This window comes from Pseudonaja textilis, chromosome 16, assembly GCF_049901715.1.
Source record: "Pseudonaja textilis isolate UNSWEBS1 chromosome 16, rPseTex1.2, whole genome shotgun sequence".
NCBI lineage: Eukaryota > Metazoa > Chordata > Lepidosauria > Squamata > Elapidae > Pseudonaja > Pseudonaja textilis.
Window position 1 is genome coordinate 8,315,145 of NC_142005.1, and position 18,133 is coordinate 8,333,277.

The 18,133-nt window shown below is 50.9% G+C and overlaps 1 protein-coding gene across 6 annotated transcripts in view; it reads right to left on the reverse strand.

Moving 5' to 3' along the window:
• The window catches only part of ADAM15 (ADAM metallopeptidase domain 15), a 29,947-nt gene extending 12,434 nt beyond the window's left edge, over positions 1–17,513 (reverse strand). For all 6 annotated transcript variants that reach the window (XM_087913906.1, XM_087913904.1, XM_087913901.1 and 3 more), the window contains exons 1-18: positions 17,129–17,513; positions 14,368–14,462; positions 13,839–13,921; positions 13,143–13,221; positions 12,518–12,594; positions 10,842–10,992; positions 10,679–10,744; positions 10,249–10,317; positions 8,982–9,151; positions 7,678–7,759; positions 6,431–6,579; positions 4,969–5,143; positions 3,815–3,907; positions 2,229–2,424; positions 1,377–1,485; positions 1,100–1,253; positions 722–793; positions 322–433 (exon numbers count right to left, since the gene is read on the reverse strand). In XM_087913906.1, coding sequence (XP_087770032.1) covers positions 322–433; positions 722–793; positions 1,100–1,253; positions 1,377–1,485; positions 2,229–2,424; positions 3,815–3,907; positions 4,969–5,143; positions 6,431–6,579; positions 7,678–7,759; positions 8,982–9,151; positions 10,249–10,317; positions 10,679–10,744; positions 10,842–10,992; positions 12,518–12,594; positions 13,143–13,221; positions 13,839–13,921; positions 14,368–14,462; positions 17,129–17,210 — 2,014 coding nt within the window. In that variant the 5' untranslated portion in view covers positions 17,211–17,513. The remainder of the gene's footprint in view (positions 1–321; positions 434–721; positions 794–1,099; positions 1,254–1,376; positions 1,486–2,228; positions 2,425–3,814; positions 3,908–4,968; positions 5,144–6,430; positions 6,580–7,677; positions 7,760–8,981; positions 9,152–10,248; positions 10,318–10,678; positions 10,745–10,841; positions 10,993–12,517; positions 12,595–13,142; positions 13,222–13,838; positions 13,922–14,367; positions 14,463–17,128) is intronic.
• Positions 17,514–18,133: the final 620 nt, after the last annotated feature.

An 18,133-nucleotide genomic window follows, 5' to 3' on the forward strand; every position in this document is an offset into this window, starting at 1 on the left:
GGTGGGGGGTGGGGTCGTCGTACATGAGACCCCAGCCGATCCTCTTTGGCAGGAAGACCCGCTAATGACCCAGCCTGCCGGCGGAAAGCTCTCCTTCAATGGGAAACGAACGAACACTGGGGGTGGGGGGGTGGGGTGGGGGGAAATTGAGGCGGAATTGATGCAGGCAGGCACCGGTTGCTAAGCCGCAAAAAGGTTGTCACCTGTGCATATTTGCCACGCAGGTGTGCATGCCTTTGCAACCCGCGATCCTTCGTATATAAGTGGATCCGTGCGTTGATATAATTGCAAACGCCCTGCGCCCGTGTTCTCTCGACTTACCTTCCCCCGGGGCTGGGGGCCCACTGTCCACACTGCCCCCAAGGCCACCCGCCTGGCAGCCAGGGGGCGCCCACCCGGGCTCGCAATGGCAGTGCCCTCTGTTGTTACAAAGCTGCGGGTTGAAAAGGACAAGTTTTAAAAAAGAGGGTCGAGCCGGGAGAAGAGGGGAAACGAACGGACAAAATCTCCCACGGTTGGGGAGGGGTGTGTGTGTGTGTAAACCGGTGGCTGTGGGATCTCCCAGTGGTCTCCAATCTTTCTGGGATCCACCGCTAGGCTGCTAAAGGGGGCGGAAGGAGAAGGGAGGCAGAAGATAAGAGAGTTTTCTGATGTTGGAAAACCAGTTTTGGAGAAAGAGAAAATTTTGAGGGTGGGTGGGGGGAATATATATGTGACTTACCCCATGTCCGTTGCACTGGCACACGGGTAATTTTAAGGAGGAAACTTCCTGGCATCGCTGGTCGATGCAAACCTAGGAACAAAAACTGTGGGTCATTCTCCACTGATGACCGTCTATTTAACGACTGTGTGAAGTTATGAGCTTGCACTGATGACCGCGGCCGTCACAGGATCAAAATTCAGGGGCTTGGCACCCCGGCACAAGTTTACAACGGTGGCGGCATCCTATGAGATCACCGCTGAGGGCAAGGGAGCCAGATTGGTTTAACGACGGTGTGATTTGCTGAACGAACTGGTAGAATCCCACCCCCGATTCTCTCTGACCCCTCCCCCACCCCTAAAATCTGGGCCAGAAAAGTCCATCCTGAGGCTCACTCACTTTATGAGGACCACAATTTGTCCCGGATAACGTCCCGGCTTCCTCGACAACGTCGGTCGCCACGACAACCTTCAGAGCATCACGCAGGCAGTTGAGGGTCCTAAGTGTTCCATTGCGTGTTTTCTTGCACTGCAGCTGCCCACACCGGACGTCGCTGTGTGGGGAGAGACGGGACTATTTTAACCACGGTTTGTTTTTGTTTTTTTAAAAAAAATAACTTTCACGGTGCGCCGTGAAAAAGAACCCAGAAGTTGTGGGGAGGAAAGACGGAACTTGCCTCTTAGCGCAGGAGACGTAGGATCCAGCAGGATTCTGCCCACAGTTGCCCTGGGCATCTCCCCTCTGATTCAGAGACGCCACGCAGGCTTCTGTCGCGGGAACCGCGTCTGGGGAAAAAAAAATAATAATAAAATTTAGAAAGAGGCCATTTCTGCCAATAAATGTGATCCAGCGACAGGGCTCACCAGGTGAGCAGTTCACGGGGGTAAGACATCAACTAAGGTAGGATAAAGTGTTATCAGTTAATGGGGGTAAATAGAAGAACCAACAAAACAGCCAGTTTGTTCTAGTGGTTAAGAAAGTGGGGGCGGGTGAGTTCTAGTCCCAACTTAGACAGGAACGCTGATTGGGTGACATTGGGCCAATCACCAGGGGGATGGTGAGTTCTAGTTCCACCTTAGGTATGAAAACTGACTGGGTGACTTTGGGTCAATCACTAGGAGACTGGGAGTTCTAGTTCCAACTTAGGCATGAAAGCTGATTGGGTGACTTTGGATCAATCACCAGGAGACTGGGAGTTCTAGTCCCACTTAGGCACGAAAACTGATTTGGCGACAGTTTTGGGCCAATCACCAGGAGACGGGGAGTTCTAGCAGCGGTTTTATAATCAAACATGGACATATTTTAATGTCCCTGGGCCGCTTTTTTCTACCTCAACCATGTCTTTCACTTAAGAACTGCCCCATTTGCTTCAGCGTCGTGATGAAAAAGGTCGCCAATTTTTTTTAAAAAATCAGCCGCGACTCGCTCAACCAACGCTTTGCTTAGCAAACGGAAATGCCGCTTCCAATTGCCGTCGTACATTGGGGGCTGCCTGCATTCAATGCCAGGGAATCGAACCTCAGCTTACCGGGACCCCAACGGGCTTGGCACTGACTTAAGTATGTGGGGCAGATGCCCCCATGGCACACCGCCTTGCCGCCTTCACATAGGGTGCCATCCTGCTTGTAGGTGTTCGAAGGGCAGTGTGGGGAGGTCCCGTCGCAGAATTCGGGGAGGTCACATTCATTCTGGATTGGACGGCAAGTGTGCCCAGCGCTGCGTAGCTACACAAGGGGGAACAGAAAGAGGGGAGGGGAAATTACCAATACAGGTAGTCACTGACTTACAACGGTTTGTTTAGTGACCATCCAAATTTACAAGCAGCTGTCAACTAAAAACACTCCTTTGGTCTTTTTGGTTGCCAGCAGAAAGGGAGTGGGAGGGAAAGCAGTGCATTCCTTAAATGGTTCAGATAAATGCTAGGTAGCCGAAACTGTTGGCACGCAAGATTATTACTGGAGAGCAAGATTGGTGACTCTTGGCTATGGATGCGTCTCATTGGAGAATATACATCAGGGGTGGGAGTCAAATTTTTAACCACCGTGGACGTGGCTTAGGCGGTGGGCGTGGCTTGGTGGTCACGTGACTGGGTGGACATGGCTTGGTGGTCATGTGATTGGCTGGGCGTGGCCAACTCAACATCACTCACATCGAGGCATGCCTCTCCTCTCCTGGCCTCTCATGACTGTGGGGATGCTGCAACCGTCGTAAGTGTGAAAAAGGGTCATAAGTCACTTTTTTCAGTGCCATTGTGACTTTGAATGGTCACTCCACACAAGCAAAGTACCAGCAAAGGAGGGGAAAAAAACTCCAGAGAAGTTCCTGAGACAGGAAGTCTAGTCCTGCCAAGAATGTTAATAAGGGTTAATGGAGAGGCAGTTTCTGTAAGCAACCCCAGAATGTTTCCTTCCTGCCTTCCTGACAGGATTAGCCCAGTAATTTCTTCTAACAACCAGTTCTCTGAACTGCTTAGAATGTTAACAACTGGCTCTAGCGAATAGGTGCGAACTGGGAGAATCCCATCCCTGATATACACCCAGGGGGTGGGGGAAGACCAGTTTAAAGGGTGACAGTGAATTATGTGTCTCAGAGTGGGTGCACCCAGGTAACGCCGACATGTCAACTCATCATAAATCCATCTTTTTGACTCTGAGAAATGCGGCTAGAGACTTATGAGCTTTAATTTTGGGTTTTGCTGATTAGAGCGGTTTGAGGTTGTAGAAACGGCTGGGATATATTATTTTTCAAAAGTAAAAAAAAATAAAAATTGAAGTTGTGCGTTATTACCTTATTCTCCTGTGCTAAATGAAGTCGGAACTCCACACTTTCTTTTTCCTCTTCCCTTTTTCCTCCTTCCCTTTCCCCCCCTATTTTCGTCTTCCTTCGAATTTTACACTTTGTATAAAACGACTAAAAATTGGGCCGCTCGATGTGGAGCAAAGAGCCGGGAATTTCAAATGACAATTGAGGATCGAGGACAAGAACAGAATCCACGATTCTTCGGGATTGGGGAACGAAAAGGGCTCCTGGCCAAATCCTGGTTGGCATCGAAAGAGCGCTCAGGACGAAAGGAAGGGGTTTCCCTCTGTATTTTGGGGAGGGGGTATACCTTACCTTGCACTGGTGACAGCAAGATTGTCCGGTGGCACACTGGGCTCCTGGTACCAATTGGCAGGTGGTTGCATTGCAACAAGGATCCGTGCACTCCTGGAGAAGGAGGAGAAAATGGAAAGGGGGAAATAATCATAATAATAATCTTCTTTTAACAACCCCATAATCCCTTGTGGGGTGGAATCTGGGCAACTGAATGGAGCTGTGTGTTTACTGGCCGGATGCCCTTCCTGTTGCCGATACGGAGTTTTGTTCGGCAGATACATTCTCACTGTGCAGAGAGAGAGAAATATCTGCCCTCTACCTTAGGATCGAATTCGCAGCCTCCTGATTGTGAGGCCGGAGCTCCACCTGTAGGCCATTGCACCCCTCCAAATTTATCCACTTAAATCTTGTAGGATAACTACCACTATGATGTGTTCATTATAAATTTATCCCTTTAAAAGCATCATCATCATTTGTTTAACGACCCCATAATCCCTTGCTCCGTTCAGTCGGGGACAACCGAATGGAGCTAGCAGTGCGTTTCCTGGCCGAATGCCCTTCCTTTCGCCAGTGTGGAGTTTTGTTTGGCAGATGTATTCACATTGAGAAAAACATCTGTCTTACACCTAGAATTAAACTCACAGCCTCCTGGTTGGGAGGCGAGAGCTGAACCTCTAGGCTACCGCACCCCAAAGGGGAATAATAATAATAATAATAATAATAATAATACCTAGGCAAGCACTTAAAAACAATTGGCACTGGCAAAATCACCATTGGCGGAAGGTGCAGAAGGCCACCTTACTGGGATCTGCTCGCATAATCCGCCGATACATCACGCGGTCCTAAATGCTTGGGAAGTGTTCGACTAGTGATTTGGGATATGAAACCCAGCATGGTTATCTGGTTTGCTTTGTGCACTGTCGTTTTTTGTACAATAGCAATAGCAATAGCAACAGAAACAGCAACAGCAAACAAACAACAACTACAACCACAACTACTAATACTACTATTATCATTATCATTATTATTATTTGACTAAATCGATGGCTTCGGTTAAAGAAAAGAATGCCATTCGTTTTTGTTGCTACTCAGAAACCGTTTCTGGACTTTGTGCTCAAGGTATGGGGGGGAAAAAAAGGAGTGGTTGTGTGGCTTTTTTCAGTCTTTCTTACCAAAAAGAGGCCGCAGTCACACTCCTCTCCGGATTCTACCAGGCGGTTCCCGCAACGGGACTTCGCCAAACGGGCCGGCTCAGGCTGGTCCAGGAGGCAGCCCACCTGGTTGCTCTGGAAGATTTCTCGGAAGCGTTGCTGGCTGCAGGTGCTGAAGCTCAACCCGGGCATAATCCTGGCGAAGGAGAGAAGGGAGGCAGTTTCAGGGCGAATGCCGACTTTCGAAGCGTGGGTAATGGGAGGTGAGGGTGTGGATCTCTGCCTTGCTACTGGAGTTGGAGGGGATCTCGGAGGTCTTCTAGTCTGCCCCCCTGCTCAGAATAGGGAATATCAGAGTTGGAAAGGACCGAAGAGATCTTCTAGTCTGACCCCCTGCCCAGAATAGAGGATATCAGAGTTGGGAAGGACCGAAGAGATCTTCTAGTCTGACCCCCTGCCCAGAATAGAGGATATCAGAGTTGGAAAGGACCGAAGAGATCTTCTAGTCTGACCCCCTGCCCAGAATAGAGAATATCAGAGTTGGAAAGGACCGGAGAGATCTTCTAGTCTGACCCCTGCCCAGAATAGAGGATATCAGAGTTGGAAAGGACCGAAGAGATCTTCTAGTCTGACCCCCTGCCCAGAATAGAGGATATCAGAGTTGGAAAGGACCGGAGAGATCTTCTAGTCTGACCCCCTGCCCAGAATAGAGGATATCAGAGTTGGAAAGGACCGAAGAGATCTTCTAGTCTGACCCCCTGCCCAGAATAGAGAATAACAGAGTTGGAAGGGACCTAAGAGATCTTCTAGTCTGACCCCCTGCCCAGAAGACAGAATAACAGAGTCGGAAGGGACCTCAGAGGTCTTCTAGCCCACCCACTTGCTCAAGCAGCAGACCCTCTAGCATTTCAGACAAATGGTTATCCAATCTCTTCTTGAAAACCTCCAGTGATAAAGCAACCACAACTTCTAGTGGCAAGCGGTTCCACTGGTTAATTGTTCTCACTGTCAGGAAATTTGTTTCAATATTTGAGCGGCTACCCCAAAGAAAAGGGAGGGGGTCAGTCTATTCTCCAAAGCCCCTGAGAAGGCAGGACAAGAAGCAACAGATGGAAACTAACCGAGGACAGAAGCAACCTGGAACTAAGGAGAAACTTTCCAACAGAACAATTAAACAGTGGAACAGCCTGCCACTAGAAGTTGTGGGTGCTCCAACTCTGGAAGTTTTTTAAAAGATGTTGGAGAACCATTTGTCTGGAATGGGATAGGGTTTCCTGCCTGAGCAGGGGTTGGACTAGAAGACCTTTAAGGTCCCTTCCAACTCTCTTTTATTATTTTGTTTTTCACTTCCAATGCTCCGCGATGTTTCAAATCACTCTGGGGAAAAAAAAACAACCAGCGAGAAATTCTCCAGTTCCCGGAAAAATGAACTAGGAAAAATGGAAGCTGACTTTGGGAGCCAGGAAGACATTCGCACACTCACCCGGTCGGTGCTTCCATGATGCACTTCCGGCTCTGGGGACGGATGGAAGTGTTGCAGCCGCAGCCGTCGCTGTCGTGGGCGAGACCGAGATTGTGGCCAAGTTGGTGTGAAAGAGTGGAAGCCATGATTAAGGAGCTAATGGAGTGGCCCTGGGGCGGAAAACAAACCAGGAATCAAGAAAAGGGAATTGTACACTTCCAGCTTCATGCAAAACAACTAGTTTCTAAAGGCCTCGACGTATAACAATTCATTTAGCAACCGTTCGACGTTCAAAACAGCACTAATACGTGACTTACGGCCGGTCCTCGCCCTTACGACCATCGCGGCATTCTCATGACCCGGGGGTCATAATTCAGAAGCCAGCTAGGAAGTGGTGTTCACACTATCCCAGGATGCTTGTAATTGCCGTCAATTGGTGCTAGTCGCCAGGTTTCTAAATTTCAATCCCTTGACCGTGGGAATGTTGCAATGGTCGTAAGTCTGAGGATTGGTCGTAACTCTCTTTTTAAAGTGGCTTGTAACCTGGAATGGATGCTTCAAGAAAAGCTCATAAGTGTCAGGATTCCAACCGTTGCTCTGATTAAATCATGAGCCTTGAGCCACACTCCCAAAACTTACAAAGATTTATTTGAAGTTAACATTCTACGTCCTGCACTAACCTGGGTGTAGCCAACTCTGAGATACGTACTTCACTGTCTGTCACCCTTGATCCTGCTTTTCCCCCCACCCCTCTGGGTATATCATCCAACGAAACACATCCATAGCCCAGAGTCGTCAATCATGCTCTCCAGTTAGATTTTTGCACGACAGAAGCTTCAGTCATCTAATCAGTCTTTGAAGAAAATATGAATAGAATGGACTTTCGATTCCACACTGCCGTCTGTTCTTTGAAACTTTCCCCAATTCTTTCTGTTGTCAACTATAAAACATATATACAGTATTGTTTTATGAGTTGACAGTATGTGGAGAACCATCTGTCTCCCGAAAGCGAAGATTTTCTGAGTTTTCTTTAACCAGATTTATTGAAAGGGAAGTTTAAGTTTAAAGGCCACCTGTAAAATTTGACACATCTAATTTATCTTGGGGAATCTTTGATCTTCTTGCTAATCGGCCGCGGTTCTTCCGGGCTAAGCGGCCGAAGGGAGTAAAAAAACAAAAAAAAACAAAGGGACCCTCGCCATGTTTTTGCAAGCCCCCTCTCCCCCCGTCGCCGAGAAGCCCCTCCCCCCTCCTCCTCTTCGACTCACCATGCTGATCCCACCGGATCGTTTTGAGCAAATGGATCCTTGGGTCGACGCGCCGATGACCCCGGCGGGAAACGGAGGGCCGCTATGGCGGAAAAGGAAGAGTTTGCATGAATAAACCCGCCCAAAACAAAGCAAAAATTAAACTCAAGAGTTCTGTGGTTTTGCAGGAGTTGTGCCACAATGGTTTTAAGCGGGTTGGAAGTTTGAAGGACCCCCGTAATGAGGATTTGGGGTTTGGTGGGAGGGGTTACCCCACGTTTAACAGGCAAGGGGAAATGTCCCCCCAGTCACTTGGGAATCTTGTGGTAGCAGAGGGAAGGGATAGGAGGAGACTAGCTCCTCCCCTTAGCTCTGTAAGACCCACCCTCTGCAGGGCTCCGCCCCTCCCTAGTTTCTGGATTCTGGCACCCAAGTGGCTAGTCCCTTTGAAGGATGAATTCATATAGGCACCAACCCACAGAGGACAATCGCCAAGCGTGGTTTCCCTTCTGTGGGTTTCGGGGTTTTCCTTCTTTTGTAATTTTCTCTCTCCTTTCCTTTTTTTTTTCTCCTTTTGCCTTTGTGTGTGTGTGTGCGTTTGTGTATGTGTCAGTGTCGACTCCTAGCAAATGCCTGGAGTGGATCCTGCAGTTCCCTGGACAAGGTTTTTTTTTTGCAGAAAGTGCAAATTGATAGACTCCTGTTCAAGCACTGGGTTGGACTAGATGACCTCCAAGGTCCCTTCCAACTCTTCTTGTTCTATATTCTGCGTTAAGCAGTTTGCCATTGCCTCCTTCCGGGGGCTGAGAGAAAGGGACTGGCCCAAGGTCACCTGAATGGCTTTGTGCCTAAGAACTCACGGCCTCACGGTTTCTAGCTTGATGCTACAACTCTACACCAAGTTGTCTTTCTTTCTTTCTTTTCTTTCTTTCTTTCTTTTCTTTCTTTCTTTCTTTCTTTCTTTCTTTCTTTCTTTCTTTCTTTCTTTCTTTCTTTCTTTCTTTCTTTCTTTCTTTCTTTCTTCCTTCCTTCCTTTCTTTCTTTCTTTCTTTTTCTTTTTCTTTCTTTTTCTTTCTTTCTTTTTCTATTTCTTTCTCTTTCTTTCATTCTTTGTTCCTCTTTCTTTGTCTCTCTGTCTCTCTGTATCTCTCCCTCTGTGTGTCTGTCTCTCTAAGTTTCTGTGTGTGTGTGTGTGTGTCTGTCTGTCTGTCTCTCTCTCTCTCTCCATTTTTTGCACTGAGCTAATCAAAAATACATTGTAAAAAAAACCCCAAGTTGCTAGTCCTCTTGCTGACCCAAGATCCTGCCTGCGCCTGACGTCTTACACAATGAGCTGGACGTTGTCGTGGGGAATCCGGGGCAGCAAATCCTTCTCTCTCCACTCCAGGAACCGCTGGAGAATCTCTTTTGTGCTTCCGCTTGTCGACACCCGGTTGCCGTTATTCCAGACTTCAGCGCCGACGAGAGCCACCCGCAAACCCAGAATCCTGTAGAACTGGAAGGAAAGAAGGAAAAAAAGAACCATCGGATTTTGCACAGAGAGCAGACGCCAGACGATGAACGGTTGTAAGTTGAGAACAGCCTGCGTAACGTAGCTACTCCACAGGGCCCTATTAGGCTAGATGTATTATATATCTATGGATTTATATATATGTATATATTTAAAACCGTCTTTAAACTGCTTTTAATCATCCTTTGTTGCATCCAGATTAGCCTCCTGGGCAGGCTTTTCCCATTTGGGTGCTCAATCTAGATGTAGGATAAGATGGGATTCGGAGTTTCCTCTCTGCTTAGAGAGAGTTGGAAGGGACCCTTGGAGGTCATCTAGTCCAACCCATTGCTGAGGCAGGGGACCCTATAATATTTCTGACAAATGGTTGTCCAGGGTCTTCTTGAAAACCTCCAGTGATGGAGAAGGGAGGGAGGGAGGAGAGAGGGAGGGAGGGAGGAAGACTAGTAGAATAACAGAGAAGGAAGGAAGGAAGGAAGGAAGGAGAGAAAGGAGGGAGGGAGGAAGACTAGTAGAATAACAGAGAAGGAAGGAAGGAAGGAAGGAAGGAAGGAAGGAAGGAAGGAAGGAAGGAAGGAAGGAAGGAAGGAAGGAAGGAAGGAAGGAAGGAGAGAACTGAGGAAGGAGGGAGGGCGGAAGGAAGGAGAGAATTGAGGAAGGAGGGAGGAAGGAAGGAGAGAAAGGAGGAAGGAAGAAAGGAGAGAAAGGAGGGAGGGAGGAAGACTAGTAGAATAACAGAGAAGCAAGGAAGGAAGGAAGGAAGGAAGGAAGGAAGGAAGGAAGGAAGGAAGGAAGGAAGGAAGGAAGGAAGGAGAGAACTGAGGAAGGAGGGAGGGAGGAAGGAAGGAGAGAATTGAGGAAGGAGGGAGGAAGGAAGGAGAGAAAGGAGGAAGGAAGGAGGAAGGAAGAAAGGAGAGAAAGGAGGAAGGAAGGAGGAAGGAAGAAAGGAGAGAAAGGAGGGAGGGAGGAAGTTTAGTAAAATAACAGAGAAGGAAGGAAGGAAGGAGAGAATTGAGGAAGGAGGGAGGGAGGGAGGAAGGAGAGAAAGGAAAGAAAAAACAAATGTCGGAATCGCAGCTCACCCCATCCATGTGGCTGGCGATTTCCAAGATCCGCGTTCGAGTCCGGTTGAGGTTCGGATCCAACTTGAACTGAAAGGCGGAACGATTGGTGTCAGGAGTGGGATAAACATGGGAGTTTTCAGCGGGGCTCCCTAGATCTATCCTAGGGGATTCCTGCGGCTTTGAGGGAATCAAACTTGCACCTAGGGTGTGAAGGTGGGGCGAGCAGAGGGGGAGGGAAGAAAGAGGGTCTTACTCGCTGAGATCTAGCCACATGAGAGTTCAATTGACACTTAACTATCCCTTCAATTCTGGCCCTGTAATATATTTTTTGTTGTGGTTCCCCTGCAGATTTCTGCCAGAAATGACTTGATAAGCCTGCTCCCTCCCCCAAAATAAAATAATTGGGTCTGGGGGCAAATTGGGGAGGGTAGAAAAAGACAGTCCTCACCTCGGCGTGGTCGGCCACGATCACCAGCTCCACGTAGCCACGTTCGATCTCTGCTTCTCGCTTCACCTAACAGAAAGCAGATAATCGGAGTTGGAAGGGACCCCATTTTGTTTTTCTGTACTCCGGAGTGAAACATTTTTTAAGGCGTTCGATTCAGCCCTACCCGTTTGGGCTCCAGAGGTGGGGGAAAGCGTCGGCGCCGCGTGCAAACCCCGGCGGGTGGTTTCATTCCTTCGAGTCGGTAGGCCCTCATCTGCCCATCTGGAGTAGACTCCAAGCTGTAGCTTCGAATCCAGGAGATGGTCAGGAGACCACTAGGTGATCGAGAGAGAGAGAGAGAGAGAGAGAGAGAGAGAGAGAGAGAGAAAGTCATGTTTAAAAGTGCAATATTTTGGATTTCTTTGGCGTTCAGGGTGATGAATTTGCTCAAATTTTGGGGGAAATGCGCCCGAGAGGCATGCTATTCAGTCAAAAATTTGGCGTTCGCCTCGCCTGTTTACTTCTTTTCCCTGCTTTTCCTTCCGGGTCTGCTGGAATGGGGGAAAAAATGGGAATAATTTTGCTTTGGATGGAGATTTGTTTTTGTTTAAAGTTCTTCGAAATAGACCAATCAACACGATCCGATCGCAGCGGGGCCGCTCGGCGCATCGCTGAGCCTCGGGGGTCTCTGCAAGGCGTTGATTTTGGATGGCTTCAGGTGAGTGCTGCAGGATGCAACTACTGGTTGGGGATTATGGGATTTGCAATAGGGCTGTCCCCTGGATGATCAGCAAAAGGTGGCGTCCCAATGCCTCAGGAAAAGCAAGGGTAGAAAGTGAAAGTGAAAGCAACAGGAAGGGGGGAAGGGAAGGATAAAAGGACAGCGGAAACAAACCACTGTAGCGAGGAAGGAGAAAGCGAAAGCAAAGCTTGGCGAAGGGAAGGATAAATGAAAGGGAAAAACGAACCCGGAGAAGGAGGCAAAAAGTGAAAGCGAAAGCGAAAGTGAAGAGGGGGATAAAATAAAATGGAAAACGAACAAGGAGAGGAAGGAGAAAGCGAAAGCGAAAGCAGAGGGCGAGGAAGGAAAGGGAAGGACAAAATGAAAGGGAAAGTGAACACGGAGAAGAGGAAGGAGAGACTGACAGCGAAAGCGGGGGGGATGAGGAAGGAAAGGAAGGAGAAAGTGAAACCGAAAGTGAATGTGGAGGAGAGGAAGGAGCAAGGAAAGCGAAAGCAAAGGGAGGGGAAGTAAAGTGAACATGGAGGAGGAGAAGGGAAAAGCGAAAGCGAAAGTAAAGGAAGGAAGGAAAAGGAACATGAAGGAGAGGAAGGGGAAAGCGAAAGCAAAAGTAAAGGGAGGGGAAGGGTAAATGAACATGGAGGAGAGGCAGGGAAAAGCGAAAGCGAAAGTAAGGGGAGGGGAAGGGAAAGGGAACAAGAAGGAGAGGAAGGGGAAAGCGAAAGCGAAAGTAAGGGGAGGGGAAGGGAAAGGGAACAAGAAGGAGAGGAAGGGAAAAGCGAAAGCGAAAGTAAAGGGAGGGGAAGGGAAAGTGGACATGGAGAGGAAGGGAAAGCGAAAGCGAAAGTAAGGGGACAGGAAGAGAAAGGGAAAGTGAACATGGAGGAGAGGCAGGGAAAAGCGAAAGCGAAAGTAAGGGGAGGGGAAGAGAAAGGGAACAAGAAAGAGAGGAAGGGAAAAGCGAAAGCGAAAGCAGAAGGCGAGGAAGGAAAAGGAAAGATAAAGTGAAAGTGAAGATGGAGGAGAGGAAAGAGAATGAAAGTAAAGGGAGGGGGGAGGGAAGGGGGAAAAAATGAAAGTGAAAATGAACATGCTTCCGGGATCTTGTCCGTCCTTACCTTACGCCCGAGCAAACACAGACGCTGGCCCAAGAGTCGGGGTACCCTCGGATGCTACCCCGATAACAGCAGTTGCCCTAATAAAAAAAAAAACGACCAAACAAACCAGAGCAAAGGGCTTAGATCTTAATTCGTCTGAAACAAACCACAACATTCCTCTTTTGCACGCTATAAAATATACACAAGCCAGCGTTTCACCGATGGAATCCAGGCTTGTTCAGGGCACAACAGAGGGAACGGGTAAGCCAAGGTTTAACCTCCAGGTCTGCTGAATGCTACCTCCCATCAGAATAAGGAAATGGGGATTGGGGGGGCGTCAGCTGTGACCCCCCCACATCTTCAGAGGGGTACCCAAACTCATTTTTGCAACATCCCCATGGGGGCATTTTATGTTAAAACGTCTTCGGTAGATCCGTTCAACAAATGGTTCCATATTTGGGCTTGTTCGAGACAACTCAATTGGGTCCCAGGTAGAGGCGAATCTTTGCTCCTGCTTTGGAGCAGGGGGTTGGGCTAGATGGCTCCCAAGGTCCCTCCCGACTCTGTTCTTCTACGTTCTCTGTTCATTCCACTGAAGGCTGATCACTGGCATGTAAAACCCAGAAAATAAAACTGTGGGCCTTACCGCCGAGTCGGTGGGATGCACCGTTCTCGTCCCGTTTGGGAGATAGTAGGTTAACCCCGAGCTGCCCGTCATCAGCTCTCTGCGAAGGAAAAAAATAACAAAAACAAACCAACATTCAACAGAAATGCCATCACAACAAGCTATGTTGGGTCTTTGGCTCAGCTGGGCCTCTCCAGAATCTGTTCCTCTTTCCGGCACGCTGCGAAGAAACTTCGCGTGCAAGAAAGGCGGTTTATTTTATTTATTTTTTAAATAAAAATACCGCTTTTATCACCTTCAAACTCCTAGTTCTTCCTCCAGGGTGTTTTAAGACCGACTGTTCCTGCCTAGGGAAGCTCTACTGAATGCTCAGGGCTGAAGTCTTCCCAGTGCATTAGGGCCTTAGGCTTTCCTGGGGCTTTCTCTTTTTCTTTAAAAAAAAAAAAAGCAAATCTGAATTTATATTTGCATATCGAACCCCCAAATCAGAGGGGACCCTTGAGGTCATCCAGTCTGACCCCCCCTCCCCTCTCCTCCAAGATCAAGGCACGGTCTCCCCGTTCGAGGCACCAACAACAACTTCGATTCGGCTGATGGGATTGCAACCATTTGGGGGGGAACCCTTCTCTTAGGACTTCGGGGACCCCTTCCAACCGGGAAACCCCCAACACTCTGGCAACACCGCTGCCACACACACACACATGCCTGCCGCCTCACCGATTCTGTGCCAAATCCACGAGGAGACCCTCCCCTTCCACCTCCAGAGCCAGTTGCAAGCGAGGAGGGAATCCGTGGGGATCCTTTAAAAGAAAAGGAAAAAAAAAAGAATTGGGTGGGTGGGAAATAAGGAGGGGACCTCCCGTTTTGGAGCAGGGAGCTCGGGAGGCCATACAAACCACCCCTTGCCCGCTTTCCCCTCCGCCTCCTGGGTTGGGGGCTGCCGGCGTGCTTCAGAAGGTGTCTGCCACACATCCCTTCCGTGCCGCACCCAGGGTTTTCCTGCCCTATAGTAATAGGCGGAAATGTGTCCGTCCCCCGTCCCCCGGCGTCCCCCGTCCCCCCGTCATCCATGGCACTGGGGGTGGGGGCACAGAGGAGGCGGGGCGGGGTGAGGCAGAGGAGATGAGCTCATCCAACCGGCTCAACCACCGGCGGCTGCCCAAACAGGCTGGTGGTGCGATTGAACGCCTTGCTCAAAGCAAACCGACTTTTTTCGGGGTTGGGGGGTGTGTGGGAAGCGCCTTACCGACGGCAACTCGAGGGGCACGATTCTCGGGGTGACCAGCCACGAACACAGGCCAAGTGGAGGGCGCCAGGGTGGGAGGGGTGGACCGGAAGCATCTGCAAAGAGGAAACGTTGGTTTTAATGGGAGGGGAGGAGGGGAGGAGGGGTCTTCTTTGAAGGGGGGAGGACGGAGGGGGTGTCTTCTCCTGTGCACCAGAAGTTGGATTTCCACATTGGTTGGGGGAGGGAATCTCTCAGTGCGGGGTGGGGTGGGCTTCCACTCCCAGAATCCCCCAGCCTGCATGCTTTAAGAGGATGGACTCCAACTCCCAGAACCCCCAGCCTTCATGCTTTTAGAGGGGTGGGCTTCCACTCCCAGAATCCCTCAGCCTTCATGCTTTTAGAGGAGGGCTTCCACTCCCAGAATCCCTCAGCCTGCATGCTTTAAGAGGGGTGGGCTTCCACTCCCAGAATCCCTCAGCCTGCATGCTTTAAGAGGGGTGGGCTTCCACTCCCAGAATCCCTCAGCCTTCATGCTTTTAGAGGGGTGGGCTTCCACTCCCAGAATCCCCCAGCCTTCATGCTTTTAGAGGGGAGGGCTTCCACTCCCAGAATCCCTCAGCCTGCATGCTTTAAGAGGGGTGGGCTTCCACTCCTAGAATCCCTCAGCCTGCATGCTTTAAGAGGGTGGGCTTCCACTCCCAGAATCCCTCAGCCTTCATGCTTTTAGAGGGGTGGGCTTCCACTCCCAGAATCCCCCAGCCTTCATGCTTTTAGAGGAGGGCTTCCACTCCCAGAATCCCTCAGCCTGCATGCTTTAAGAGGGTGGGCTTCCACTCCCAGAATCCCCAGCCAGCATGCTTTAAGAGGGGTGGGCTTCAACCCCCAGAATCCCCCAGCCTTCATGCTTTAAGAGGGGTGGGCTTCCACTCCCAGAATCCCCCAGCCTGCATGCTTTAAGAGGGGTGGGCTTCCACTCCCAGAATCCCCCAGCCTGCATGCTTTAAGAGGGGTGGGCTTCAACCCCCAGAATCCCCCAGGCAGCCTGCTTTAAGTGGGTTGGACTTCAACTCCCAGAATTCCATTCTGACCAGCTCAGAGCAGCGCATAATCGTGCCCTACCGTCCCTGTCCTGCTATTCCCCAATGATTAGTTCCTATTTCTTATATTTAAACTTACGTTTATTCTTATTTTTGTTATATTGTAAGCTTTTGACAAAAATAAATAAAATAAAATAAAATAAAATCCTCAGCCAGCTTGGTTTAAGGTACGTGGACTTCAACTCCCAGAATCCCCTGGCCAGCATGTTTTCCATCAAATATCCCTGTTGAAGGCATATTATATTTGATGCATCTCACTTGGGGAGCCAGACTATGTCCAGCACCCACTTATTTGCTCTGGAAGCCACCAAAACTTTTGCCAGGAGGGTGCTAGTCCTCATGAAAATCCAATTCCCCCCCCCCCATATATCTATAATTTTTGCCCATCTTAAAATTGGTGTAAGATTGAAAAACAGTGATTTATTTAGCTGCTGGGAATTAAACTCCTGAGGTTTTCATCAAAAAATCTTAAGGACTAGGAACCGGAGGAGGCCCTTGGCCCAGAGGAGATTCTTTTAAATCAGCAGTTAAGGAGCAGTTTCTTTTGGATGATGGGAATTGTAGTAGCCGGACAGGGACGATGGATGGCACCACCGGAGTTTGGGTTTGATTCTTTCTATTATCTATCTCAATTTTTCCCCCTGCCTGGTGGGCCCCAAACAGATTTCATCATCATCACCCCTCCCTTTGGTTCCAAGCCTGCACAGCCAGCCGGTGGGGCTGATGGGAGATGTAGTCCAGGTTGAAGAAAGCCTGAGCTGGGGGGGAGAAAACAGCACTTGACTGGGCCCTTCAGACTTGTGGGGGGAAAGGCTCTGTCCATGACTCCGACGCCCCCAGACCCAATTCCCAGCCTCTGAGCGAGCTGTAGGAGGGACTTGGCCCCCAATGTCCCCAGACCCAATTCCGTCCTGCGAGTGAGCTGTCATGGGAGGGGGTTCTTTGCATCAGACCAGACCCCCGACACCCCCAGACCCAATTCCCAGCCTCCATGCAAGCTGTACGTGGAGGAAACTTGGCCCCCAACGTCCCCAGACCCAATTCCGTCCTGCGAGCGAGCTGTCACAGGCGGGGGGTTTCTTTGCATCGGCTCCCAATGCCCCCAGACCCAATTCCCAGCCTCCATGCAAGCAGTACGTGGAGGAAACTTGGCCCCCAGACCCAATTCCCAGCCTCCGAGCCAGCTGTACTTGGAGGAAACTTGGCCCCCAACGTCCCCAGACCCAATTCCGTCCTGCGAACAAGCTGTCACGGTGGGGGGAGTTCTTTGCCTCAGATCCCCACGCCCCCAGACCCAATTCCCAGCCTCCAGAGCCAGCTGTGGGGAGGGGAAAACTTTGCCCCGACGCCCCCAGACCCAATTCCGTCCTGCGAGCGAGCTGTCACGGTGGGGGGAGTTCTTTGCCTTCGACCCCGACGCCCCAGACCCATTTCCCAGCCTCCAGAGCGAGCTGTGGGGAGGGGGAATCTTTGCCCCCGACGACCCCAGACCCAATTCCCAGCCTCCGAGCGAGCTCAGCCCTCTTCCAGGCACCCACCAACCGCAACGCACCTTCCCGGGGTGCGTGTGTGTGTGTTTACAGCAGGCTGCTCCGATCCTCCGCCCCCTCCCCAGTCTATCCCCCTCCCCTCCCTCCCCTCGTGGTGGTGGTGGGTGGTCTCCCCTCGCCCGGCCCCCTCACCTGCCACGCATCCCCAGGACGCCAAGAGCAGCACCAGCAGCACCAGCAACCGCGGCCCCGTTTCTCTTCTCCGAAGCGCCATCCTCACACTTTGGGGGGGTCACTCCGGCCTGGCTCAAGAGCCGGGAAGGACGGGGTCGTGCTCCGGGCTCCGGACTGCGGCTCGGTTAGTCGGTATCCGGAGCCGCCACCGGCGCAAGAGGTGGCTCTTGAGCCTTTGCAACCCGCCGCCTCCTCTTCCTCCTCTTCCTCCTCCTCCTCTGGCTCCTGCCTCCGCCTCGCATTGCAACGCCGCTGCAGCTGCAGCAGGGCCCGCCCGAGAAACGGGAACTTCCTGCCGGCCGCCCTTCCCTGGCCTCCGCCCGGCGCTGGCTCGGCTTCCCCCGAGCAAATCCCACCCCACCCCACCCCACCCTCCGAGGGCCAAAGTCCCGCGGGGCGCGCCCGGCCCAAGAGCCAGAAGCTCCGCTGCCTTTCCGACGCTTTCGCTTGCAGCAGCTGCAAGCTCTGTGTGTGTGTGTGTGTGTGTGTGTGTAAGGAGGGGAAGGGGGCTTCTTCTCCCTCCCCGCGGGCAGGCGGGGGTCGACCTGAGGTGGGGGGCTATCCGGGACGAGAAGAGAGGAAGGGGAGGGAAAGGTTGGCGCTGGTCCTGCGCTGCGCCCTTGGGAGCGCTTGGCTGCTTGGGGGGAAGAGACCCCCCCACCGTGGGAAGGCTGGGGTGGGGGAGATTGGGGAGGGGGAGGGTCCTGGCTAGAGGCGGAGGGAATTGTCAAGGGTCGCGGGGTGGGTGGGTGGGTTTCTCCCTGGATGTTTGAAATGCAGAGTCTACCTTCCTTCCTTCCTCCCTCCCTTCTTTTTCCTTCCTCCCTCCCTCCTTCTCTCTTCCTTCCTTCTTTCCCTCCCTCCTTTCTCTATTTTCTCCTTCTGTCTTCTCTGTTCCTCCCTTCTTTCTTCTTTTCCTTCCTTCCTTTTCCTTCTTTCCTTCTTTCCCTTCTCTATTCCCTC